This window comes from Chaetomium strumarium, assembly GCF_033439665.1.
Source record: "Chaetomium strumarium strain CBS 333.67 chromosome Unknown B0T15scaffold_3, whole genome shotgun sequence".
Lineage (NCBI taxonomy): Eukaryota > Fungi > Ascomycota > Sordariomycetes > Sordariales > Chaetomiaceae > Chaetomium > Chaetomium strumarium.
The window spans coordinates 3,812,886-3,837,373 of record NW_026944431.1 but is presented as its reverse complement, the minus strand read 5'-3'; the positions used below and the strand labels follow the sequence as shown (position 1 = coordinate 3,837,373).

At 55.3% G+C, this 24,488-nt stretch overlaps 7 protein-coding genes and 1 non-coding gene across 8 annotated transcripts; 6 read left to right on the top strand and 2 right to left on the bottom strand.

The window, feature by feature from the left end:
* Positions 1-158: 158 nt before the first annotated feature.
* Positions 159-1,364, top strand: B0T15DRAFT_180590 (uncharacterized protein). The gene is made up of 4 exons (XM_062862302.1): positions 159-417; positions 478-569; positions 631-657; positions 858-1,364. Exons 1-4 carry the CDS (start codon positions 352-354, stop codon positions 1,270-1,272), a joined length of 600 nt encoding a protein of 199 aa, XP_062723282.1. The 5' UTR covers positions 159-351; the 3' UTR covers positions 1,273-1,364.
* A 3,187-nt stretch (positions 1,365-4,551) lies between these two features.
* On the top strand, positions 4,552-6,280 carry B0T15DRAFT_510770 (uncharacterized protein; the record flags this gene model as incomplete). Its single annotated transcript, XM_062867876.1, has 7 exons — positions 4,552-4,651; positions 4,688-4,745; positions 4,909-5,116; positions 5,238-5,252; positions 5,771-5,793; positions 5,932-6,044; positions 6,090-6,280. 7 exons carry the CDS (start codon positions 4,552-4,554, stop codon positions 6,278-6,280), a joined length of 708 nt encoding a protein of 235 aa, XP_062723281.1.
* A 1,038-nt stretch (positions 6,281-7,318) lies between these two features.
* B0T15DRAFT_180497 (uncharacterized protein) lies at positions 7,319-8,439 on the bottom strand. Its single transcript, XM_062862300.1, has one exon. It carries the CDS (start codon positions 8,208-8,210, stop codon positions 7,602-7,604), a length of 609 nt encoding a protein of 202 aa, XP_062723280.1. The 5' UTR covers positions 8,211-8,439; the 3' UTR covers positions 7,319-7,601.
* Positions 8,440-10,010, bottom strand: B0T15DRAFT_180513 (uncharacterized protein). Its single transcript, XM_062862301.1, has one exon. It carries the CDS (start codon positions 9,887-9,889, stop codon positions 8,669-8,671), a length of 1,221 nt encoding a protein of 406 aa, XP_062723279.1. The 5' UTR covers positions 9,890-10,010; the 3' UTR covers positions 8,440-8,668.
* Positions 10,011-12,234: 2,224 nt separating this feature from the next.
* On the top strand, positions 12,235-13,710 carry B0T15DRAFT_180485 (uncharacterized protein). The gene is made up of 3 exons (XM_062862299.1): positions 12,235-12,991; positions 13,277-13,315; positions 13,389-13,710. Exons 1-3 carry the CDS (start codon positions 12,506-12,508, stop codon positions 13,542-13,544), a joined length of 681 nt encoding a protein of 226 aa, XP_062723278.1. The 5' UTR covers positions 12,235-12,505; the 3' UTR covers positions 13,545-13,710.
* A 1,079-nt stretch (positions 13,711-14,789) lies between these two features.
* B0T15DRAFT_t95 lies at positions 14,790-14,880 on the top strand. The gene has a single exon. It is a non-coding gene; the product is annotated as a tRNA-Phe (tRNA).
* A 297-nt stretch (positions 14,881-15,177) lies between these two features.
* Positions 15,178-16,740, top strand: B0T15DRAFT_492977 (P-loop containing nucleoside triphosphate hydrolase protein; the record flags this gene model as incomplete). Its single annotated transcript, XM_062866903.1, has 6 exons — positions 15,178-15,235; positions 15,314-15,509; positions 15,572-15,624; positions 15,701-15,976; positions 16,033-16,355; positions 16,405-16,740. The coding sequence occupies 6 exons, from the start codon at positions 15,178-15,180 to the stop codon at positions 16,738-16,740; spliced, it is 1,242 nt and encodes a 413-aa protein (XP_062723277.1).
* Positions 16,741-22,919: 6,179 nt separating this feature from the next.
* On the top strand, positions 22,920-24,097 carry B0T15DRAFT_180307 (uncharacterized protein). Its single transcript, XM_062862298.1, has 2 exons — positions 22,920-23,490; positions 23,544-24,097. Exons 1-2 carry the CDS (start codon positions 23,199-23,201, stop codon positions 24,026-24,028), a joined length of 777 nt encoding a protein of 258 aa, XP_062723276.1. The 5' UTR covers positions 22,920-23,198; the 3' UTR covers positions 24,029-24,097.
* Positions 24,098-24,488: the final 391 nt, after the last annotated feature.

The following is a 24,488-nucleotide window of genomic DNA, read 5'->3' as shown; positions in this document are numbered from 1 at the left end:
CTGTTCCTGCTGGGGTAAATGCCCCACCGTGTTTTTGCACGGTGCGGAACACCAAATTGCTGGTCGGTTGGGCGGTGCAAGCGGTGCTGCACAGTGCAGATCTGGATATTGCGCTCTCTCCGAAAATGTATGTACTGTACGGATACATATCACTCCGTCACCAGACAACTTCATTGCAGTTCTCCCACCTCTGTTTTTCCCTCTAACGCTAATAATAAGTCAACAATTGATCAGTTAGCTCTCTTCCCTATATCCATTCATTCTGCATTATGAATTCGAAGTCGGAGTATCGCACGAATCCAAGCACTGCTTTGCAAGCCTCGGGCGGCCAGAAGCCGTTGAGATCGGACGATGACGATGGCCGATGATGACGGCACGAATGATGACTCAACTCGTCCTCGAGGAGTGGGGTACAATGTGAGAGAGCCTCCGGCATCTGACGTAGTTTTCTACGGAAATCTCAAGCAACGGTGGCAGTACCCTCAAGAGTTCAGTACAATACGTCCTCGTGGTGCTGCTGTCGGGGCTCCAACCACGACTTCCCAAGACTCGACTGCGGCAAGTGAACGGTATGTGTTTTAGGGGGCAAGCGCTTTAGCGAAACCCGTTGACCATTCATTTCGAACGGAGACCCGTGTCAAGCTCCCCATCATTGCCGTCAGTGTGCTCAGGCTTCGGCCGGGACGACGGCCGAGTTGCTCCGAAATTGGTGATCATGAAGGGAGCGCCTGATCAAGCGCCACTACCCGAGCACTACGACCGCCTGCTCCTCGTACTCCCATTCAAGGAAGCCCGCGAATTCCATGACCTATTGCTTTCTTTTTTTGGAGTTAAGGACCTGACGCCAGTCTATTTAGCTGGCTTGAGAGAATCTACGTGCGGAATTCGTGGAAGGAATTCGTTGTCGACTTCCTCGCCGACAACCTCCTGTCTCCAACGCCCAGCAAGGCCAAGATGGCCCTCAGGGCGAGTGAAGTCCTTCAGTGGGAGTTCTACGCGTTAATGCCGGAGGACCAAATGCGCCACGCTCAACCGCAGTACCTCATGTACCACCCGGACAAGGGCTCGTGGTCTGTGGAGGATCACTACGTCCGGTTCATCGTCACGGCCGTCCGCGACAACATGCTCAACCGTTTGTGGATCGATGATGACATGCAAACCAGGGGCCTAGAAATCGCCAGGGCCGGATTCGACATTCTTGTGTACCTGCGGACTACGAAGCTCGGCCCTCTCAAGCATCAGTCGCAGGAGGGTCATGATGACGATTGGTAATTGAGGTACGCGATCCGGGCTGTATGGGGTTGTTGGCGGGGAGAAGCCATGGCACGCACACGGTACGCCTATGGGGCATGATCTGGGCTAGTTGAGAGATGCTGTAGCCAGAAGATGATGAGAACAACCCGGAGAGCGAGGTCTATGACTACGACTGGCCACTAGAATGTGGGTATCGTAGACATGACCAAAGTGAAGACAACGAGGTTCAACTTGGCCAACCCGCCCCTGGCTGTGGAGGAAAGGCTGATACTACCAGTATATGCACAGCCTACTAGTACCTTGGGCGCTCCTGCCGGCAGGCAACCTGCACAGCAAACATACACCCTGGCGTATTGTGGTATCTCCAACGATGACCGATTCTGACATACTACCCCTCAACTTCCTTCGTACGGCGTAGTTCACCCGCACGCATCAGGTAGGGAAGGAATTCTCACTAGCAGTCTGCCGATGCCGTCTAAGCGGAGTCAAGTAATCTCCACCCCTCAGTCCGAAGTCCGAGGGAGGGGTGTGCGTGTCTGTCTGGTCTCTAACACATGCAAACCCCATGGCACGACCGTCACAAAGCTTTTTGCAAGTATCGCCGGTAGTACCAGTGACAACGCGTAAGTTTCCCCTTCGAACAGTGACTTCTCCTGACGGTCGCTTTGACACGAGCCATGTCATACGAGATCCTGCCTCAAACCGAAGGAGGCCTTCCCGCCGTTCGACGTCGCGGCACGCAACACTGGGAGAGCACGACGCAACCTTTCCCAGGGAAATGAAGTCGAGAGGGGGGAGGATGGTGATACAGAAAGCAAGGAAGCGACATACTTTCCTTCATGACAGCCAAATCAGCAGATTTCTGGGATCGAATTGAGTGCCGCCCCTAACATAATACCCGGTAAGTGATCTTGGAGATCCTGTGGGACAACCATATCGGAAGACAGCCGTTCTCTGCAGTAATTAATCCGCAATTTTGGTTCCCGCTTCCAATCGAGCGAACTGGCACGCTGGATCGCACCACTGAGCATTCACCGAACGGCAGATTAGGCCAGACATACTCAGAGGCTACCTAACTCGGATATCCTGTGTTTGCAGAAAGGAGGAAAGACTTTCAGGGGACAAGGTCGTTAGATGGGATGAAGGCCCGACCAAGATACATCTTTACAAAGCGAGTCCAAGCACGACATTCCGTGCCTAGTACCGATGGGAGAACGGAACGGAGGCAAGCCGACTGAAAAAGACAGACGCGGATCAGTTTGCGGCAGATACCGGTAAAGTACCGCGCCAGCATGCATACCAGTCGGAAAGGGCGGGCTTCTAGACGAGCCCGCTTCCGACACCACCATCATCAGCCGTCTACCGGGTCTTCTGGGGAAACGACACGAAGCGTCGAAGATTCGAGATTTGTTGATATGGTAGTCTGAACTGAATATTGCGGTGGTGGTCAATAAAGGAAGGGAGAACCGGGCGGGGGAGACGGACGCATCGGGGCGGGAACTCCTGGCCGCCGATGCGTGCCTGCCCGTGCTCAGATGCAAGACTGACAACATCCGGAGGTAGGACCTATCCGCGGCCCGCGGCCGCGTGCCTGTGCTCCGTCAGAAGCAAATCGATCCTTCCATGCAACGGGGAACTCGACGACGGGCCTCACGTCCGAGACTTACTCGGCCCGAGATTCCAAGGGGTCCTTCATCGACCGCAATGTCGTGCAGTCTTCCACTTTTCTCGGCGCCCGTCCGTCTCGAACGTCCGGATCGCTTCTGCGTCTTCCCCGCCGCCTTGGCCACCGAGCAAAGGGTAGTAGTAGCAACAAGGCCAAGCATCCGGGGGATGATCCGCACGCACCGGGGAATTAGAAGCCGCTCACCGGTGTCTGCAGGTCGTCGGAAAGGGGCGCAAAGTCGCCTTCGCCTATGCGGGTCAGAATTCGCTAAGACGTGGTAGACGCGGTACGGGATCATCCCAATCCCTGCTCTTGGCGGCCTGCGTCTACACTACCTACCTACCTAGGCGTCTACTACATGTAGAAGGAAGGACACCTTGCCAATCGCCCCTCCGCTTGCGCTTGCGGAGGTGCATATATTGGGGTCAATATATGTGGCCTGCGGGTAATCGGAGGAGCCGCAGGGCAAACATGGCGGTGGTGGTCGCACTGCAGAACAAACAACAACCCGTATACAACTCCGTCCGCTCGTGTTTGCATCGCCATCTGCACCATGAAGAAGGTAGATGTCGTTGAGTCTAGTTGGACTGGCGAGCGAAGCGTCTTGAGACTTGAGGTAGCATCTCCCATCGTTTAGACAACTCGAGCCCCCCATAACATTCCGGGATAAGAAGCGGCATCCGTCATGCAAGGGTACACATAGGCATGTACTATAGATTAAGCCGCGCAACAACTGCGCGGCAAATCCGCCTACGTTCACCCCACGGCGGCTTCACGCCGTAGACAGACACCCCCTTGCCACTGAAGGATTCTAGACAACGGTGGCCGAAGCGACACATCCGCCTAGAGAAATATAGGGGAGAAATACTAGTACCTCGAAGACACACCTAGATACACATTAAGCCCTACCAGTCTCCATGCAGGTACGAGTGGATTGTCAGGTGAGACGCAGGTTGTCCGTTTGGGGCTTGATCCCAAGCTCTAATACCACGCCCTTCTGGCAAGGTTGGGTTTCTACAACAACCGGCAGAATCAATCCTTCTGTATGTATGCGCTGCCTGGCAGAGACTGAGGACCAAACGCGAGGCATCAGTGGTAACCTAATTAATTCCAACCGACAGTTCCTGAACTGACGTCAAAGGGGTTCCTGAAGGACAATCTATCCGTCAGTGACATGCGTCCAGGTCGTCCGGTTGCTGAAGTTCATCCGCAAGCACTGCCCTCACAGCTTCCCCCGAGCCATCTAGCGGTAGATATTGGCGGAAGCTGTATTGTTTAAACCCCCCTGGACGAAATCCAAGGAGACAGATACCGTCGAGACGCAGGTGTGTGTGAATAGGTAGGTCGGATGCTTCGGCACCGTGCCAGTCATGGCGTGATCGATGCGTTCCTCGCTGAATGTCGGGCGGCGGAGATTCCACTCAGAGAGTAGAAGGGGGTTATGAGAAGTTTGGTACCGTAGGGAACACAGCATGCTGTGGTATATAGCATGTTCGCCTCCTCTTCCCATTCCAGTTGTTCTTCTCCGTCCTCGACACTACGTCACCAGGTGGCCAAGTTGAAGCTGCGCAGATGTTGGGACTGCAACGAAAGGTCCCCGAATCCTTACTGGTGCTCGCGACAAAGAAGCAATGCCGGATTGTGATGCCGCGTCGCCGTTTTCTCCAACATGGCGGCCGCCTAGGATCCGAGCACGTTTGGCCGAGTCGCTCTCCAAGACGCAGGGCTACTGTGGGTAGGAAGAAGGTACTACAACGTTAGCTGCAGCACAATATAGCCTGAACCCTCTTCCCCCGGGTTGGGGTCGCCTAGCATTTGCGGAAGAGTATGTCAAAGAGTGCAGTTCCCGGGCCGCAACCAAGCAATCAATCAATATCAAACACTAAGAGGTCGCAATATCACTCACACTGAATCCAATCTATCGGTGTGCGGGGCAGATAGGCTGATGGACAAACCGCGCTAGAATATGCTTCTGTCCCCTATCGCAGACACTTGGTTCCAGCGACTACCAGCCTGTGGCCTTCGATTGTGTCTTTTCGGTCGACCGTGGAAGCCGTGAAGTCTGGCAAATGCTGGTGGCTATCAGTTGGCTCTGTCATGCCGCCCCATCGGTCGAGTTACGCGGGCAGCGGCCGACGGCGGCGAAGAACTGCCCAGGCCACTATGCAAATAGACACAGGCTTTGCTATTGTCTATGTACTGTAATACTGATAGGAGAAAAGCATTCAAGAGGACGGTAGGCTGCGGGACGAGTAAGACCTGTTGTGGTGAGGAGCGATATAACCCTCGGATTGCTCTCCGCCTCCTGTGAGCCAAGGAATCCGCGCCAGTGGTAAGTCCATCGTGGATTAAATTAAATCCAACTCCCATTCTCACTCATACTTTCTTATCGTGCCGGAGCGCGCAAAGCCCGCCAGTCTTCCTTGCGTGCGCCTCTCGCATCTTCGGTGATGATGTTAGATGAATGTGGGGTACCCCTAGGTCTTGGCCGGTCCGGAATTCGGGCGGTTCTCGCTTCCACCCCGTGGGGCAAGCGTGGGGGCCCGCCCCGCAGCGGACGCGCAAATCAGGAGTCCAGGCGGCCGGTGTCACCCACCACACCTACTTTAACTTATCAACTCTTCCCCGTATCACCACCCAATCTTCACCGTACCGTAGATTGTCGAACTCCCAAGAATAGCAGCGACTCTGAACTGAGATAAGCCTGCTTTATCTGTGAGATGGAAGGCTACCGGCAAATTTCTCCCAGCCCGCCGAATGCCATCGAAACCTTCAGCGCTCGCGGTTGTTTGCTGCTTTTGAACTCGGACCGCTTTCCGCCGGCCATGCTGGACAAAAAACAATATGTAGGTACAGCCCGTGCCTTATCTAAGGTGAGCTGAGCCACTCGTTCGATTCCGGAACTATCACGGACGCGTCCCGGCCTCCGGGCGACTTCCGCATACCAATATTGCACCTGAGCAGAAATGCTCCGGAGAGCCTGCCTTAGCGAGACTCTATAATCTTGGCAGGCGATGCAATTGCGGGGTATCAAGAGATAGACATGCGATTATTCCTGGGGTGCCGCCGAAGCCTCGATCTTTTCTCGACATGCTGCCCAAGCCCGACTTCCTAAGGGTGGTAGGTGTGGACGTTCGGCAGAGCCGGCCCCTGACCACGGTCTGTGCAGGTCTCTACCACGGGAGTAATCATAATATTTTCGAGTTAGAGAGCACACTGGAACAGCCACAATTCTACGGGTGCGTGCGGCTCGTATATGTTGCGGAAGGGCGCACATCCGACGTACATGCATACAGCTTCGAGAGCGTGCAGAGTCCTAGCGAGAGCAGACCCCAACAGGCCCGCGACCAGCATCCCTGAAGGGAGCCAGTGGCTTTTCTGGGGGTCGTGGAGAGATCGGTCACCAGTAAACACGCCGATCGCATCACCGTGATGACGAGCTAAGGCATCAGAAATTGCTCATCCAACCATCACCGTGTACGCGCGTTGCGTGTTAGTCAACTCGAAGTTGCGGTGAGGGACAGACTTTGCCCGACTTCAAGATGCATCGTATGGTGTATACATGACTTTGGCACCACCATCGACCGCGCCTTTTCCCGTGTTGATTCCGGCAAAGCATGTTGACATGGTTGTATCGAGCCTTGTGAGACAGATCTCTCGGTGGCTCATCTTTTCCGGCAGCTGAGCAAAGTTTGGGGGTTTCTTGCGCACGTCAATGCGATAGTTATCAGAGAACCCGACCTTTAATAACCGGCAGCCAGGAAACCAGCTCAAAACATGACACAGACGACGGTTCAGGTCGGCGACTGGCGGATGGCATGGTGCCAACGTTACCTCCCGTCATTTGTTGATCTTGCGTTTCCAAGTTCCAACAGTGCGCTGCCACCGCAAACCCCAGGCCTAGCCCTGCCTCACCCCACGATTCCCTATCAGGGGTTTGATTGGCTCCTCTCCGGAAGGTTTCTTCGGGACAGCGCGATGCGAAGACGGAGGGAGTGGAGTGCATCCTACGGAAGAGACGGGTTGGACGCTGACGTGATCCCAAGCGCAAATTCTCCCCACACAAAAGCGAGCTACCTACCTGGGCGCTCACTCCGCCAAGGCATCTCTTGTTGAGAGTGACAGCACGTTGCCCGACTTTGCGGGCCGCCGTTCTGAAGAACAAACCCTTGCTTGTGCCACGCTATTCGTCAGGGTATGGTTGGGAAAGGCTGAGCAACAGGCAGCCAAGAAGCTTGGGACTGCGCAGATCCCTTGCAAGAAAACGCCATCTCGGTGAGGGTTGAGGGGGAAGAACAAAAGCCTATTTCGAGGTGTCACAGAAACCTTTTAAGGCTTGAGCAGATGTGGGAGGACCTCCACTTTCGGTCGACGACGGGGACAACTGGCGTCATTTTGCTCACCCATTTGCCCTGCCCACGAGACTCAAGGCCCTCGTTGGCACCGGAGGCGTGTTTCGCACTGCATGGCACTGGCACCGAAGCTCAGCTGGCTTGGGCACAGACACACACACTCTCACACACACACTCTCTCACACACACAAAACCTATACGAAGGATACAAGCATACCATACCATACGCACACAGCATAGCATCATACGCGTAACCACTCTCAGTACCGGCAATAAACTTCACGTAAGGCCAGCGTTACATCCCCACAGCCCGCCGCACGGCATCGCCGTCATCCGTTTGTACCGGAGAGAGACGTCCCAAAAGCGCAGATGCAGCCCTCCCACATGTGTACGGATACATGTAATGTAAATCCGGAGAAGCCGAAAAGGGTAAACGAACAAGGTATGACAGGAACCAAAAAATAAGGAAAAGGGGAATACACTCGCAAAAAGAAAAGGAGTGCGGCATAGCCAAGCGATACCACGCTACTCCAGACACTCGCTTCGGGGCCCAACCCAAAACCCGCGCCTCTTGTTGGGGCCCTGGCCCCTGAGCCCTGTGAGAATCCTTTTCTTGCGTTCCCCGCGGCCCAGCCCTGGCGTGACAAGTCTGCTGAAACGTGGAGAAAAAGAACGATCTCCTGGGGAGTGTTGAAGAGTGGAATGTTGCATATCAGTTCCTGTTTACGAGATAAGGGGCGGCGTGACACGTGCATATAGTACTTGACGCTTCGAGCGTGGACTGAAGCAGATAGATAGGTCTCAATAAGGGAGGGGTGGAGGAGCTGTGGAAATTCGAAATACCAATAAGGATATCTTTTGTGTCTGGCCATACTGGCCGAGGTGATTTCTGATTCAGAATACAGCAGCAGAACGGTTGAGAAACTAACATGCCTCATAACCCAAAAGACCCGCCCACCAGTCTATCGACATTTTTTCGCCCAGGACCGAAGAGTATATGAAAGAGGAGTGGTTGATGTTGTCAGCGTTGCCCCGTTCTCAAGCCTCAATAAGAACCCCAATCCAAACACCTTGTTGCGAAAAGAACAAAGAAAACAGCGTCTGATTTTCGTTGCTCCCTGAAGGAGTCGTGTGGAGAAGCGAAGTCTATCCCGTCCAACAAAAAAGAAGTGGTGATGTCTATCCGTCCCGAGTCCAAGAAACCCGCACCCGCTTTGATACGTAGATCCGATTGCTTTCCAGTCGATATTAAAGAGTCAGGGTGCGCCAAGAAAATAAGAAGGGGAGAAAAGTCCAAAAACGCCGGTGGTTATATATCGCTTCTATAGATTGCCCAGGGTCATTAGTCATGTCGTTGAGAGGTTGCTGAGATGCGAGTCTCGAGACACGAAACTCCTCACAACCTGTCGTACAGCTCAACCCCCGAGAGGCTGTTGGACGACGAACTCCGCCCGCTCGCAGGAAACCCGTCGCTTGAGCATAGAAGATCATGGACCGCCACTTTCGGCACGGGCAATTTCCGCTGGGCGCCGTCAGGCCGGCTGATGATGTCAGTCAAGGAGATGCCGTTGCTCCTGGATGCCGGCTGAGGCGGAGGGGCCAGGCCACCCGGCTGCGGTTCGAGCGGGGCCAACGCCGGGGTGTGCTGCAGACTCAGGTTGCGGAACGGGGGCAGCTCAATGCCGCTGTAGGGCCGCAGACGAGGCGAGTGAGCCGGCGTGGCGAGTGGCGTATGGTCCGGTGTCGGGGACAGTGAGTTGTGGGAGAATGTGGGCGATGAGGGGGCTGTCGAGTTGGGCGAGTTAGGCCTCGACTTCTTGGCCTGCCTGTAGCTGTGGCCGTAGTGGTCGTCGTGATCGTCGTGCGGGTGCGAACGCGATATGTGGTATTGTCCGAGACCCGGCAACGGATTCCGTGCAGACTGCATGCCACTGCCGTAATAAGGGTGCTGTCTCGCCGAAGGGGGGTAGTGCTGTCCGTCCCGATCGGCCTGGCCCGCCGCACGTGCTAACATGGCCATGTCCGGGCCACTCTGGCTGCGGTTGTACGGCCCGAGATTCAGAGGCGGAGGTAGGTTCAGGTTGTAGGAGCTGTAGTGAGGAGGTGAGACGTTGGGCGACGACAGGGTCGTGGGAGGAGCAGAACGGATCATCTTGGGCCCCGGCGGCGGTGCCATGACCTCGGGCTGCAATCTTTGGATCATGCCGGCATGCTGCGGGTGGCTCTTGTTTCCTCTCCGCGAGTTCGGGTTGTTGTGTATCCTCGAGTGCCGGGTCAGCTCGTCAGAGCGCGAAAAGCGCTTGCTGCAGCCGGGGAACTGGCAGGCGTGCGGCTTCTCTCCAGTGTGCGTGCGAATGTGACGGGTCTGGTGTTCCAGACGGTGGAACGCCTTGTCGCACATTGGGCACTTGTACGGACGCGGGAGCTCGGTAGGCTGCTCCGCCGGCGGTGCACCAGCCGGCACGGGCCCATTCGGCCGGATGAGGCCAGCGGTCGCCATATCGGCCTCACTCTGCTGTTGATTTGGATGCTGTGACGGCGAGGCTAGATCACCGTCCGCCGCAACCTCTGGGTTCAGCAGGCTGGAGAAGTCCACTGCAGACTTTGCCCGCTGCATGTGATTGTCCTCCTAAACGGAGTCTCTCAACACACCAGCTCTGCCCTGTGATATCCTTGTGTTCTACGTAGTCCAGCTGCACGAACGGGTGCAGCAGTGGATGACGATCTCCCTTATCAGTGGGGGATTCGTGGTTTCTGCTGCGCTCAGGAGGCGTCGTCCAAGGTCAAGGTGAGGTGTGTCGAAGAGGTGATGTGTTGGTCGTTGGTTAGGTAGGCACACGTAGAGTCCAATGCTTCGCCTATAGCTGAGATCTTGACGTATCCGGGGTCTGGGGTGCGGGTGTTGGGGAAACCTTAATGGGGCATGCGGATTTATCAGAAAGTTGGCGGGCTTGTTTGGGGGAAGCGGCACTGGTTTTAAATGGTGCGGGCGGGCTGACGCTGGGGGGGTTGTTGGCATGTGGCGTGGATACAGCAGGGGCCTGGGGTGTGGGGTTCGGGAATGCAGCGACTCAGGTGAGGGACAGGGGGAGGTGCGCCTGAATGCCAGGGGAAATCTCGGGGAAAAGAAAAAAAAAACGAGCAGTGGTCAGCGGTACCTAACCAGAACATTACACCCGTTACAACACGAAGTACAGTACCTCACCTGGAACCGTCTGCCCTGCAGCCTTTGCATCCGCCCCTCCATCGGGATCCATGGTACTCTCTTAGGCAGTATGTTGCAAAGGTGATGCGGGAGCGGCAAGTGCACTTGGGAAGGCAGCATATTGTATTTTCATTACGGTGTGGTATGGACGGGCAAGGCACAAAGACGGGTGGGGTGCTCTTGGAAGCCATCCATAACGTTAAAAGCGTGGGGTGTCGTTAGATAACGTTACGGGCCCTTCTCGGGCTGTTGCTCAGACGCGGCGCAACCTTGAACATAGGTATTGGAGACAAAGGTACGGATATGCATACTCAGGAAAACGACAAGGAATCGATGTGATGGATCATTCGATTACTATAATAACAGAGTTGGGTTCGGCAAGGGGTTGTGGTTTGTGCTCTGTTTACCCACAAGAGCTGTTGCCGTGGACATTGCTTGCTTTTGGGTCGCAACCAGGAGGGTTCTGACACAACGATAGAACATGTACTAAAAGCATCATGCGTGCATTGTCCCCAGTATGTGATCTTGCACCATACAGGTGCCCGGCGACTGCCGGTCGACATGCGTTGGCAAGCTAGCGTCTACATGTGTTGCTCCCGACGATGAGAAAGATAATGAAGCTCGACTCATCGTCGACCAAAGGAATCTGTGGAACGCGTAGTTGGAGGCCGATGCTGGGCCGCTTCCCCAGAACCACTTGTTCGATTCGGGGCGGTGAGGGCGGTGGCTGAGCTGTCCTCCGAATGATTGGGCTCGGATGCATCTTAATCTGTCAAATTTCCTTCCTCGGGCGCCTTGGAGCAGCTGAGGGAGGGAGGGTTTGCCCGAATTGCGACGATAACGACGGTCATGGCGAGCACACGGCTGTGGGACGGACACAAGCCATCATCAGCCAATGTGATAAGACCGTGGTGACCGAGGATCCGGGGGAATGCGCTAGGACGGCCAGACTGTTGCACATCCGGGGATGCGTCGCGCGTCCTGGGCCGATCCCCGGCTTTCAGAATCCGTCACTGACGCCAGTTGCTTCTTTTTATCAAAAGTGCCTGTCTGATCACGCAAAACCCCGGGCCAAGATGCGGGGTCGGATCCGGGGTCAGCAGACAGATAGGCTCAGTTCTCCCGGCTTTCCTCTCGCTCCTTCCGATATCGTGTAAGCGCACAGTTGGGTGTACATTCAGCAATCTCGGGCGTAGCGCGAGCCTCCGTGAGGAGAGATAAGACTCGACGACGCAATCTGTGGAGTTTCGGAGGACGCAAACCTGCTTGGCCGTCTCGAGACTATCCGAATCTGGGCGAGACGGATACAATCGAGAGAAGAGGACGCTGACGACACAGTGCTGGACGACTTGGACCTCCGTCTTGCACAAACGCACAATGCGCTCCCGTCATTGCTGTTTGCTGTGCTGAGAATAGTTGCCGCCTCCGGCCAGGAGGAGAGGTCTGGGCCAAGCCCCCTGGCCGGGGGGCGTCTCACGTCACCCCGGAATCCGGGGTACCAAATCTCGACCACAGAGATAGAGAGATAAGCGCGCCACATAGGTACCGCACTGTGCACAAGAGGGACATGCAGAACCCGCAGAGTCTCTCTTGTTGATGAAGCTTGGCAATGATGCATCCGGCTCCCCAGGGGCTGCCTCAGACTACTGTTCAGCTGTGACATCTCGACATTAACAACGGGTTTCATCAGGTCGTCGCTTGCCGTACACTACACCCACACTTGTAAAGGGCTGCGTGGGGGTCCGGCCTGGGGGTTGCATCACTGTTGCCCACAAGGGCAGGGCTTTATCACCGTATCAGCGCCCACAGATCCATCACGCCTCAACTCCTGGACGCTCCTGGAAACTTGATGCGATGGAGCGGCCAAAGGGAAGCGCTCGGATCTCGCTTTTTCTTAGCCCATCCACATGATTATCCATAGTGGCTGGCTTGTCTCAGTTCTCCTGGAACATCTCAATTTGCTGTCGGGCAGTCCACAAGTTGGACGGACAGCCCGTTTTCGTTTTGGCTGCAGAGTGCAGACTGGTGATGAGGTCTTCTGGCCTGCAAGGTGCGCAATGCTCGAACGAGAGTTTACCTAACCTTCTCCACGGTGAGGAGGAGACACCGGATCCGGACCGAACAGCCAACACCCATGCCCTTGCAAGGCAGCTTGCCGTCAGCCCGACCGAGGACAAGCGCCAGGAAGCTAGCTTTCATCATCATCAATCGTCTTCTTCCAAGACCCGATCTGGGGAACGCGAAGATATCCCCCCAAACCATCCAAGATTTTCAACACGTGGGAGCCGTCGAAAATTTTTCGGATTCGGCGCACCGCCTAGGGTAACGTTAGCGTGCATACGGATTACACTACAGCACAACAAGGCACAAGCGCTCAAGCCAGCCTTTGTTGTACAGAAAATTTGCAAGCTTTGCTTTCCCGCCGAGCAGAGCCCGAAGCGCGAGAGCACAAACTTTTGTTGGAGTCCACTGATGCTCGGCGAGTCATTTTTGAGGGGAGGTTCGAGAACACGGGTGAGTGCCGCGATCCACAGAAACACCGAGGATCCGCCAGAAAAAGACGAGGATGGGAAAGAAAAGCAGCATACGTGTCATCCATCAATGCTGAAGCCCGTCTGTGTGGCATCAACAGAGAACATCATGACATTTGCTGGATGTTGGTATGGAGACGGGAATTGAGAAGCGTCTGGCCACCACGTCTTGTCTGGTAGGTGCGGTTAGCATGCACCGGAGATCGATCGCCCGCCCCAAAACCGCAATTATCCGGCGGCTCTAGCGTTAAGCAACTTCCCCAAGCAGAAACAAAAACCTGGTGGTGCAGCTCGGGCTGGACAGTTTGTGGGGCCCCATTCCCCATGTCCTTGCCGCCAGACAAGAAGCAAATCGCACCACCACGCTAACGCAAGCCCAGCGCCACAGCCCATTGTCCTGGAACCCCCTTTTCCCGAGCCGGGGGATGTGGGTGGTGCAAATGCGAGGAACAGCATGGAAACGCTCCTACCAAGATTGCCCGACTGACAACCAGAGAGAACGCATGGGACGAATCGCTGACCGGACCGCTTCATGAGGGCTTCGTGACAGAGACTCTGTGAGGTTCTCTTCGACGTGATGTGAGTCAAGGGCGGCAAACTGTGGCCAGATGATGCGCCCCCCACGCCGGTGCCGCCTGATCAGCCCTAGCTTTCGCGGCGCGATCCCCGATATTGACATGGGCGACGAACCAACAACTGCCCCTGCCATCACATGGGTGAGGCCCTAATGCGGAGTGGATAGGCAGGCACAAGAGATCGAATTGGGCAAAAGGGACCCTTTTGCCCTTTTGCCCCCCTTATCCCCGAAACAAAGGGGTAAATTTCCGCCGGGTCCGGTGATCTCGGTGCTGGCCGTTCAAGGCGATGGATGGATTGCCTCTGGGGATTCATGAGTGCCAAGGCCACGGGCCGAGACAGGATGCGGATGTGCCCTTGCAGAAAGGGCCGAAACGTTTCTCCTCGCTCTGGCCTGGCTATCGAACAACAACGCTTGCAGGACGGCGAAGGATACGACTCCCTACATACAGTACAATCGACCTGTAGTATAAGGAACAAACGTTATGGAGTGTCTGGCCAGAATGATGAGAGTCTGCCCTCGGCAATGGCCGCACATACGGAGAGACAGTAGCGCACAGCGGTATGTAACGTTATGTAGATCCCGGGGTCCGGCATACCGGCAGCCTCATTTTCTGCCCCTGCTTGGCAAATTGGGAAAGCAACCATCCCCATGTGTGAAAGTCCTCAAACCTACCCTTTCCGGTTACCCCGGTGGCACTGCCGGAAACACTGCGATACGGGATACGGGGTAGCTTGATGCTTGATGATAACAACGTGGAGATTGCCCTGGGGTAACGTCCGGACAGTGATACATGTACACGGTGTATTCTAGTGTAATAAGCAGCGTTTACTGCTGGGCCACCGGCAGATTGCGGAACCGTACACGTATGATTTTTTGGAGCTTCAGGTGGCTCACTTGCGTCTTGTCCGCTTGACCGCCACTTCTCTTGGAGAATGAGGTGTTTCATTGTTCCATCATGATATGCGGAAAGAACCGGATGGCGCCATAACCTGTCCGTGGTGGATGTGAACTTTAGCACTACAGCATACGTCGCTATGACATCATGTATGTATGCTCTAGGAACGGTGCAGTTTCGATTGATCATGGAAGCTCGACCTTGTCCGTGTTCGGCTTGAGTTGCGAAAGACATGTGACGACAGAATAGGCTCCGGGACCGGATCAAGACCTCATAAGTAGTGTTTTTGACATTTAATCGTCACAAGCGGGTTTAGCTCAGTTGGGAGAGCGTCAGACTGAAGTCAAACTTCGGCCAATCAATCTGAAGGTCGTGTGTTCGATCCACACAAACCGCAATTCTTTTGCTCTTGCAGCAACCTCAGGCCGTTTCTTTTTTCGTTGTTGTTGTCTTTTGGGAACTCGTTGATACAATAGAGTTACAATCGCCATTGTCTCGCGAGTAACATGACAGCTTGTGCCAGCCAGTAGACGGGGGTTCTTTAGGCCAATTCAATGGTTGGAACAGGGGCTGACTATGTTCTCGATCTTGCGCTGCAGACTCCAACAAACCTCCACTGCGCACCGAAGGCGTAAAACACAACCACCGTGACCCGAACCAACCTTGACACTCTGTGACAAAGTTAACCTGGAGCATGGATTATCACGCGATCCACGGTCATGACATCTCCAGCTTTGACTTGCCGTCGACACGTAAGTCTGTCGCATCCAATCGGCCCTTCCCTTCAGCCGCGTTCCACGAACCGAGAAATGACTGACTCGATGTCCAAGATCGTCTCCCTACCGTGTCGGCCGCACAGGCACTGCAGGATCTGGAAGGCAGTGACAGCTACCTCATCTCGACTGGACTGGCGGCCCTCGACGCATCGCTCATGTCCGGGCTGGGTGGCTCTGACCGCGGCGGAATCCAGAAGGGGCATGTGACAGAGATCTGGGGACCGCCAGGCGCCGGAAAGACCGCGTTTGGGTAAGTACTTGCACGCTCCAAGGCCTGCATACAAGATGCCCCTCCCGCTCACCTTGCCTCAGCATCCAGCTTGCCGCCAACTGTCTCGACGAACGCCATGGTGTCATGTGGGTAGGTGCGTTCATCCGCCGCCGACGTTCCGCGTTTCCGGATGCCATGTCTTGTCTTGCTCACGCTCCTCATCTATGTAGATGGATTCCATCGCATGCCCATAGAGCGACTGCGTGCGGTTGCCGGCAAGGGATCGGCAAAAGGCAGTGATGCGAGCCATGGTCACTTAGATGGCTTCACCCACTACAGGTGTCCCAGCCTTCCACACCTGATTGCGCTGCTGTGTAGGCCCACTGCATCCTGCGTCCCGCAGGGGACATTGCTCGTAGTGATCGACTCGCTCTCGGCTCTGGTCAACCATGCCTTCCCAAAGCATACGGAGACACGAGGGGGCGCGGATGTCAAGGGCAGCAAAGGTATGTATAGCACAGCCGTTCGGAATTACCTAACCGAAACTGACTGGAGATCAAAGGCCCTTCTGCATCGGTGAGAAGGTTCCAGCTCATTCAGTACATTGTCACCAGCCTCCAGAAGCTCGCGGCCACCCGGGACCTGGCCGTTGTGATTCTCACGCAGTGTGCCACCAAGATGCAGGCAGAACGCGGTGCCACCCTGATCCCGGCCGTCAATGCCAGCGTCTGGGAACAGGGTATGTCGACCAGACTTGTCTTGTTCCGTGACTGGCTCCAGGACGGCCATGAGGTGCGTGGAGTTCACTTTGTGGGAATCCAGAAGTTGAACGGAAAGGGGACGGCTGCCTTGATCGACAATCTCTGCGCCTTCACGGTAGAAGAGGTGAGTCTAATATCCAGATCGGGGCTGCTCGGTTGCTGACCAAAGGCAGACCGGTCTGGTTTCGGTGGACTACGACAATACCCAGCCGTCCAGGACGCTCATATCTACCCCTACGCAAAAGCGGAAACTTGGGGACACCGACTTCGAGGTTGCCGACAGTGACGATGAGGACTACGGTTGGGATGACGACGAGGAGTTGCCGCCCATGCCGTCTCAGTGGCAGGGAAGCGAGGATCTCTTGCTCGTACGACAGCCCGAGACTGATGAGGAGCATCAAGACGATGAGGGGTCGCTCGATCTCGGTGAAGAAGCGGATCCAGGGGTAGATGGAGATGCGGAGTCAACCGGTGAAGTCGAAGGGCCAGACCACGGACCAGATCCCTGAAGGGGTTCGAGATTTCACCCCAGACCCGCCTACTACCTTCGGCCCTAGCAGGCAGGTTGAAGCCTTCGTCAGGCTCATCAGCAAACATAGCCCTTCACGTGCCGTGACTGCCGTTACATAATCTGCCGCTGTTCACTCCGGGAATATCGGATAAGTGGCATCGGCAGAGATCGAGATATGCGATTCGGGTGGAAAGGCCGGTGGTCTGGCCTTCGGTGAGACGGCCCGGCGGCCATGCGAATACTCCAAACACATTCATCCCCGGCCGGATACCAATGGCCTAAGAGAAACTCTCCAACTATCTCCCCCAAGGTTCAACGGTCGAGCCGGTGTTGCGAATCGAGATTCCCACATCATTATCGTACTCTCGCAGATATGAGGACGATTCGACGTGTGTGTGCCTTGGCAGGGTAACACTGCGTACCAAATTACTTGTACCACCACGCCATCGACGCGGAGTCTGGACAGGTTGGGTAGCACTGCAGCCTGACGTTCCAGGTACCCCCCCTCCGCGGCTCAAGGACCGCCGTCGGATTCGGCCATGTAGTAGCTAGCTCCCGCCCGCGGCACGGATGCAATGGCAGTCAATCGGAGGTTTTAGATGAGGGTTGCGGAAGGATTCGTCACGGCCGCTACAGCGTTTGAATTTTCCAGGGAAATCGGTTATCGAGGGAGGGGGGTGGGCAGACCCGGACTGGGGATAGCATCGGGAGAGCTGCAGCCGGTGAATGTCTAGCCGATTCAGCCTGTCAGTGGGTGCCGCAACGCGATCGTCGTCGGCGCGACATGTGCTAGTATCGCCTCCGCTGCGGCGACATCGATCTGTGTAGGAGCCAAGATCACAATTCCCGCCCACCTCCTCCGGGAAGAGGATTCACAGTTCCGTAGACTTCACGCTCGTCCACGGCTCAACATCCTACGCGCCAACCGGTCTATTGCCTGGTTAAAGATCATATGAGTTCAGGCTCTCCAAGTCTGTACGCTCCACTCCCCTCTCCGTACAGAGATAAGTACCTTAGTTACCCTTATCCGGTGTCGGCAGAGGTTGAAACGTTCTCGGCCCCAACGGTTCGCATGCATAGATTGAGTTGCAGCGGCTACGCAAGTCCGCTTCCCCGGGCCTCCGCTTTGAGAGCTGAAGCCCTGCCCGTTTTGTCATTGTGCATATGCAAGCCATTATGAATCTCGGGCTGGATCCGGCTTTCGCCGTACACTATGCCTCACATGTATGGCCCGTAGAAATAGAGACCATGACGATGTACTGTACCGTGCACACAATACATGGGCGAGCGATTTACATAGGCCAATGTTGTATTCTGCTATGTGTCCTCTTGTATACCATGCCATGCATAGGTACTGGGATCTTCATGTATGTACTTCAAATCACATATACAAATACCGTCACCTTACACCTAAACAACAGGCCGGTAAGGTAATGGCACAGATTGCTCACACAAAAGGATGGTTACTGTATATGCCGCAACTTGCATTTACGGAAGCATACCTTACAGTACCTAAGTACTTACCGTACCTTAACGTTACTCCAGCCGACTGCAACCTCTGTCCCCCCCCCCCCCCACCGTCGAACGATTTACCCCACGTGTGTGTGACAGGATCGAATGATGAATGGCCTCATCCCCAACCAACGACAACAGGCTTTGACTTTGTTCTGCGGGACATAGCTGGGGACGGGAGTTTTGCCATGGAACTGTATCCACACCCCAGGTTGTGGAGGTGGCGTCCGATCTGCCGATTCTACAGATTACTAACTTCTGCACTATACACTACACTAGGTACAATACATAACTCACGGGCAAGTTGAAGCTTGATTCCCATCCTAGTGTACATACAGTGTATTCCCCCGCCCGGCTTCCTCCGGCAAGGAGTCGACCCCGCCGATCCGATCGGGTGATGCACCGTTACGGCACGGTTCGGGGGGATGTGGGTTGGAAAGTGGCATGGTTCGCAGAGGAGGGCCATGAGAGGAGGAGGAAGATTGAGCCGAGCACGGTATTGTAACCTATCTATGTACAGTACCCTAGGGCCGATGTTCGTCTTGTGTTCGGGGGTGGATCAGGTACCTAGCATATGCCCGTTGAGAGCGAGCAAAGGTTGATGGCTGTGCTCAGGGTGTGAGTCGAGAGTGGTGGCGGCCGTGATGACCGTGCTTGGCCGGGATCGAAGTAGAGAATACGGGCATCAGGTTCATTTCAAGTTTTCTGTTTTTTTTTCTTCTTCTTGCTTCTCCGATACATGATCCTGCAACTGCGGAGGCAGGTATCCAGATCCCTCAGATGCTGTCGTGGCCCGTCTCTGCTGTGTTCCCCCTAGGCACGCTGTGTCCTTGTTGCAGCTGGCTCGGCATCATGTCGGTCGAGGGCGTCAAACGGGAACCTTGGCGGCCCGTGTTGAGTACTCCTCTGTTCGTCTTCGAAGCAGGATGTATGAGCTAGGGCCACTAGTAAGGATGGTGAGGGAACGTGAGCTCAAGGTGTCTAGGGAATGCGGATTCTTGCTAACTGCCATGGATCCGAAGGGAGCGTAGAGTCAGGCTGTTTAATACCATTCAATGAGCCCACGATACATGGATAGAGAAGGTGACGTGGGCCCTCATAGTATCCCATTGAGCAACACACAAACCGGTGTGAAAACGAGCATCTTGAGACTCTGCATGAGTCTAATCCCTTTTCGAAGGAATCCTCGGCTGCCAGTTCACTCGACACCTTCGAACCGAAGGGCCGTGGCCCATGCCAAGTCCGACACCCACACAAGCGGGCTATGAGCTTTGGAGGTCTCTGGCGCACTTGCTCAACTACCTACTTACCATCCAACCGAGCCCGTCACCTCGAGAGATGTGTGCCATATGCTCTATATACGAAATCTCTGGTCTGTCAAGGCCTATAGAGCGTCTTCTGGAAGGTAGAGCAGGGTTTCGTAGGCGGCTGTTCGCAGCTACACCGTTTTTGATACTGGGCCTCGTGCCGCAAGAATCAACATAGCTGATAAGTGCTAAGAGCACCTAGGTAGAAATGTTAAACTGTTTGCTTCCTCCAACGCCCCATGTCCATCTTCTATGCCCCTAGCTCCCACGGAGTCTGAGAATTGGTGTATCAGAGTTGACCGGCTGCGTCAAGTTCACGTCTAGGATCCCCTGATTGATCACGCCTAACCCCCGGCCTAGGGCGAGTTGGGATGGAAGTAGCGTGAGGACATCTGCCCATTGTTTAGGAGGTTGATGATTGAAAGGGATGATACCTCCCAAGTCGGCGAGACACCGAAGGTGTCCAGGACACCCAGATTGTGGCGTTTGGTTCGCCTGGGGTTATTAACTTCAGTGTCCGGCGTTGAGTTGCTCGCGGGCCCCTTGATGTATCTCGGCAAGTCCTCTCTGGATGGACTACGAGCTGGTTGACCCTTAGGAAATGGTAAGAGACATCGAGCTTGTTGCGCTTGTCGTTGCTATCGTGGTTGATGGTGGGCCGTCAGCGAGCGATCTTAGAATTTGAAGATTGGAAGGTTGACGGCCCTTGAGCAAGGTATGCTCTCCTCAACGATCTCGGCGAATCGCGGCTCACTCCTTACATGGCTCTCGTTTCCTGCCAGAACTGGGGCTTGTGTGTCTGAGAGGGCTTGGACCTACCACTCCAATATAGGACTTCTCGCATGCTAGGTCCACTCGGATGCTCGCGACATAAACTGCCCCGGAGTTCCCCAGAGAAGACTAGAATAGCCAATACCGGTCCTTCATCATGTACAGACAAAACAACAGCTGGGGACAGCAAGATACCACAACCATGGGGTCGTGTTGTGAAGCCAAAGGCAGCCAAGGTCTAGCAGATGTGTTTTGCTATCCTGATCCCCTTGACGGTTGTGCTGGGCTGAGAATGGCCAACTTACCTTCGTCTCTTGGCACACGCTCCAAATAGCAGAGGGCACTTCTTCACCATAATGGAGAGAAGAACGCAAGAACGGGCGATGGATCGAGTTGTGTGGACTGCTCTTGGGAAGACCAGATCACTGAGAGAGTGTCAATGAATCCGGTACGAACTCCTTGGCCGTCAGTGCGATGCTTGCTGGACCCCAGTGGCTGTGGCGGCTGCATGTACTTGAAGCTGCCCTCCAGGTTTTGCTCCATAAGTAGTTCCCTTCCTGACTTTGGTCATCTTCATGAAAACATTGACATTTGTACCCCTTTCCCCCCATGCCAACTCGGTGCATATGGAGAGCACCGGTGTATATCCTGGGTCGGCTGGTGTCGTGGTGTGCACATGAGAGAAATGAAGATGTAATATGTGTCTTATGAAATGTAGAAGATGAGCTTGGATTCCCCTCGGCGAAGCAAAAGGATGGCTTGCAAGTGAGAGGGCACGAAAGAAGCGATGAGCACAAAGACCACAAAGCGCCGGGTATTTGGCGTCTGGATAGGTAGAGTCTCTTTACCCTTCGCCCATAATCAAGGACAGCTTTCCTTGCTCGTAAGAAATGCGCCTAGACCTTCGATAACCAGACTCTCACCTTAGATGATTAACCAAGCCCTCAGCCGACTGCGTGGGCCCAGTGGACGTGAGTCGGTGTTACGGCCGCCGGGTCCCGTTGACCGAGAGGCTACCCTTCGAACCCAGACTCGGTCACCGGTGTGATCCAAGTAGTCAACCAGCCGACTCCCCCGCTCTGTCCATGGTCGTCTGTCTGACTTCCGGCACAGCACTTGGAAGCTTCGGGGTGATGTAGCCGACTAGCCTCCTCTCAGAGAGGAACAAGTCGGTGAGCTTATTGTAAAGGTGCATTTGCCTTCTTGTCATGGAAGACCCTGGACTCATTGATATGTTCTCATCTACATACACATCCACCCACCGCCCATTACCACTGTAGACTAGGATACCTAAGAACCCAAGTTTCACGACGGCAACAGACCCGGGTGTACGATGAACCAGCAGGGCCCGATACTCAGCGTGGCAAAAAATGGCGTCATTAGCACGATAGAATCCCATCACATTCAGATCTCCCTTTGGAGGTTTCGATATGGGCCTTGGTGATGAGCCTTTTGTACCTGACTTTGTCCTATTTTCCCTTCCAACGATTCCCCCTTTTGTGAGACAACCTCGGGCACGATCTGGCTACCGAGGCATTGGACATCGCGCCTATGCTTCGACTCACATGCGACTGAATGACCAGTACGCAACCAAATATCGGGAAGTCTTGATCCTTCCTGGAGTTCAGTAGACGATTCAGGCTTCACACTATACAGCGTGGAGGAATCATGAGAGTTAGGCTGCTACACCAGGGACATAGAACTTGGTACATCAGCTGCTCCGGCCAATACCATCATCACCGTTTCGTCGCGACTTCCACCAGAGCCCGGATTCCGACGGTAACGGCGACGGAGCACGCGGCTCCGGAGCGGTCGTTGAGGATTTTGTGGGGCCGGATGCCGACCGGCAGTGAATTGGCGCCGATGAGGGTCCGTGGAATCCTGCCGCCCAGCAACCGACGCATTGACCACCAAACCCTGAAACAAGCCAGCCACCAATCATTGTGCGGCGAGCTGTGGCCCAGTGAAATGCGACCGTCCCATGGACGACGAGGTCAAGCTGAGGCAGAGAGTTCAGTCCATGGCGGGCGCTTGCCAGAGTTGAATGTCTGGTTGTCAATTCCCAGCGTTGATACTTGTTGCGGCCAGTACGAGGCGCCTCCGTGAGAATATCTGCTGTCTCGTCAACCAACCTGATGAGAACTCCTTGTGTAGAGATGTTTGTTTCCTGCATAACGGTGAAAGCCTGGACTGCTTGGCTCATTTCGCAGATCCCAACCTTAGGTGACAGCTCTAAAAGCCGCCGAGCGGCGTCGCCAGGGTAGGCAAGCTCACCGAACTGGCGCGGCCAATCTAGCGGCAGACGCATCGCTTGGCTTGCTCAGTTCCCAACCCGAGATCTCACAGTGCCTTGCGATTTGTCTGCTGCGAGAAACGAGAAAACCGCCAGCTTGGAGATTGGCGATTGGAGTATCACGATGGAAATTGAGTTTTCGCACGATGCCCAGAACGGCGGTTATTGGTGTTCCTGGCTGCCAGGCACCAGACGCAGGTACCGTGCCACGGCAGGAGCGACCCTCCAAAACTGGGCTAATTTCAGGAGATGCGATGAATGGCTGCTTGGCGTCCAATGTTGTACCCCGGGTGCGGTTTCTGGCCGGCAGGTACTTCCCCCAGAAAGGGGGACCCGCCTGCCCCAGATCGTCGCGCCGGTTTTTATCACCCTCATTTCGCCCTCTTCAGCGCTTGTCGGCTTTCCCATTCTCTTCGCACGAAGAAACCGTCGTTCTTTACAGAGTCTCGCGCTCGATCCATTCGTTTCTCAACACTCTTCGGCCTTTAGCCCTACAGCTGCCGTCCCGCCGACTATCCTACGGCCTTTTACGATCTCGAAAAACATCAATTGAGTTCGCGCTCCTAATCCACAATGCTCGTCAAATCCGTCGCCGCTTTTGCGGCCCTCACCTTCGCGGCCAGCGTCGCTGCTGAGCCGAGGCCCTACAAGCCTACCCTGATGAAGACCTCGGTCCGCGACCTGTTCGGCGTCGTCCGCCGGCAGGATGGCTCGGGCTACCAACCGGAACAGGCGATGTGCGGTGAGGGAGCCACCTGCGCGGAGGCTTGCGGCGCCGGCTACACGACCTGCTCTTCGGGCGACAACCAGGTCCACTGCTTCAACCCGACCGCCGGCGAGATTTGCTGCCCTAACAAGTCTGGCAGTATGTGGCCTCGTTGAGAGTACTACGTGATTGACGGTGCTGACACATAGCAGACTCGTGCGACGCTGGTTACTACTGCACGTCCGACAAGGAAGGCGAGACATGGTGCTGCCCCGAGGGCTTGGATCTCACTGCCTGCGCGGCCGCGTACAGCGTGACCGGCGGCCTGGTCTCGCAGACGCCCGCTCCCACTTCCACCTCGACCAGCAGCTCCAGCAGCTCGACCGTGCCGCCGACCACCACGTCGACGTCGACCTCATCGTCGACGACGTCCACTTCGTCGACCATCGCCAGCAACTCCACCACCTCAGTGCTGAGCACGTCCTCGGCTCCCCTCACCACTGCCATCACCATCACCTCGAGCCCGTCGCTCCTTCCCAGCTCGAGCCTCGCGCCGCCCTCCCTCAACACCACGTCGCTTTCGACCGTCGTGTCCCCGAAGCCGACGCAATCCAACATCGCCGAGGGCGCCGGTAGCGTCGTCGGCCCTGCGTCTGCGCTGCTCTTCCTCGTGGCGGGTGTTGCTGCCCTTCTCTGAGCTCATAACGGCATCATATCCTTGGGGGGGTGAAGGTTGGCTGGCATCGGCACGGAATCAGGCCGGACCAATTCCCCTCAAGGCTACTTGCTTTTACGAGACATGAGATTACGACAAGATAGCGGCATAGAACCTACCTAATTAACCCTCGCTTGCTCTCCGTGCAAAGGTTGGGATGTTGTGTGTGTGTATCCGGGGCCGTGCGTTTTCATACAAGGGGATGTCTCTGGGTTTTGGTTTGGCGGAGTTGAGAAGGGAGAAACTGGGGCGGTATACCACGACGGGCTGTTGCTTACCACTTCTTGATACTCTGCCGAGGGCCGTGTTCCTCGGGCTTTTGTGTGTTGTTTTTGCCCTTTTGCGAGTTTGTATGGAAAGGCTTGACTTCTTGTTCCTACTTCGCCGGACACACAATAACATGCCAATTTTTGCACACTTGCTTGGGCCCTGGTTGTCCACT

Coding starts and splice junctions, on each gene's coding strand:
- B0T15DRAFT_180485 (XM_062862299.1), top strand. CDS start 12,506: ATGAGGTCTTCTGGCCTGCAAGGTGCGCAATGCTCGAACGAGAGTTTA. Junction 12,992..13,276: donor GGGGAGGTTCGAGAACACGG/GTGAGTGCCGCG, acceptor TTCCCCAAGCAG/AAACAAAAACCTGGTGGTGC. Junction 13,316..13,388: donor CAGCTCGGGCTGGACAGTTT/GTGGGGCCCCAT, acceptor ACGCAAGCCCAG/CGCCACAGCCCATTGTCCTG.
- B0T15DRAFT_180307 (XM_062862298.1), top strand. CDS start 23,199: ATGCTCGTCAAATCCGTCGCCGCTTTTGCGGCCCTCACCTTCGCGGCC. Junction 23,491..23,543: donor CTGCCCTAACAAGTCTGGCA/GTATGTGGCCTC, acceptor GACACATAGCAG/ACTCGTGCGACGCTGGTTAC.
- B0T15DRAFT_180497 (XM_062862300.1), bottom strand. CDS start 8,210: ATGAGGCATGTTAGTTTCTCAACCGTTCTGCTGCTGTATTCTGAATCA.
- B0T15DRAFT_180513 (XM_062862301.1), bottom strand. CDS start 9,889: ATGCAGCGGGCAAAGTCTGCAGTGGACTTCTCCAGCCTGCTGAACCCA.
- B0T15DRAFT_180590 (XM_062862302.1), top strand. CDS start 352: ATGACGATGGCCGATGATGACGGCACGAATGATGACTCAACTCGTCCT. Junction 418..477: donor CTCGAGGAGTGGGGTACAAT/GTGAGAGAGCCT, acceptor CAACGGTGGCAG/TACCCTCAAGAGTTCAGTAC. Junction 570..630: donor TCGACTGCGGCAAGTGAACG/GTATGTGTTTTA, acceptor TTTCGAACGGAG/ACCCGTGTCAAGCTCCCCAT.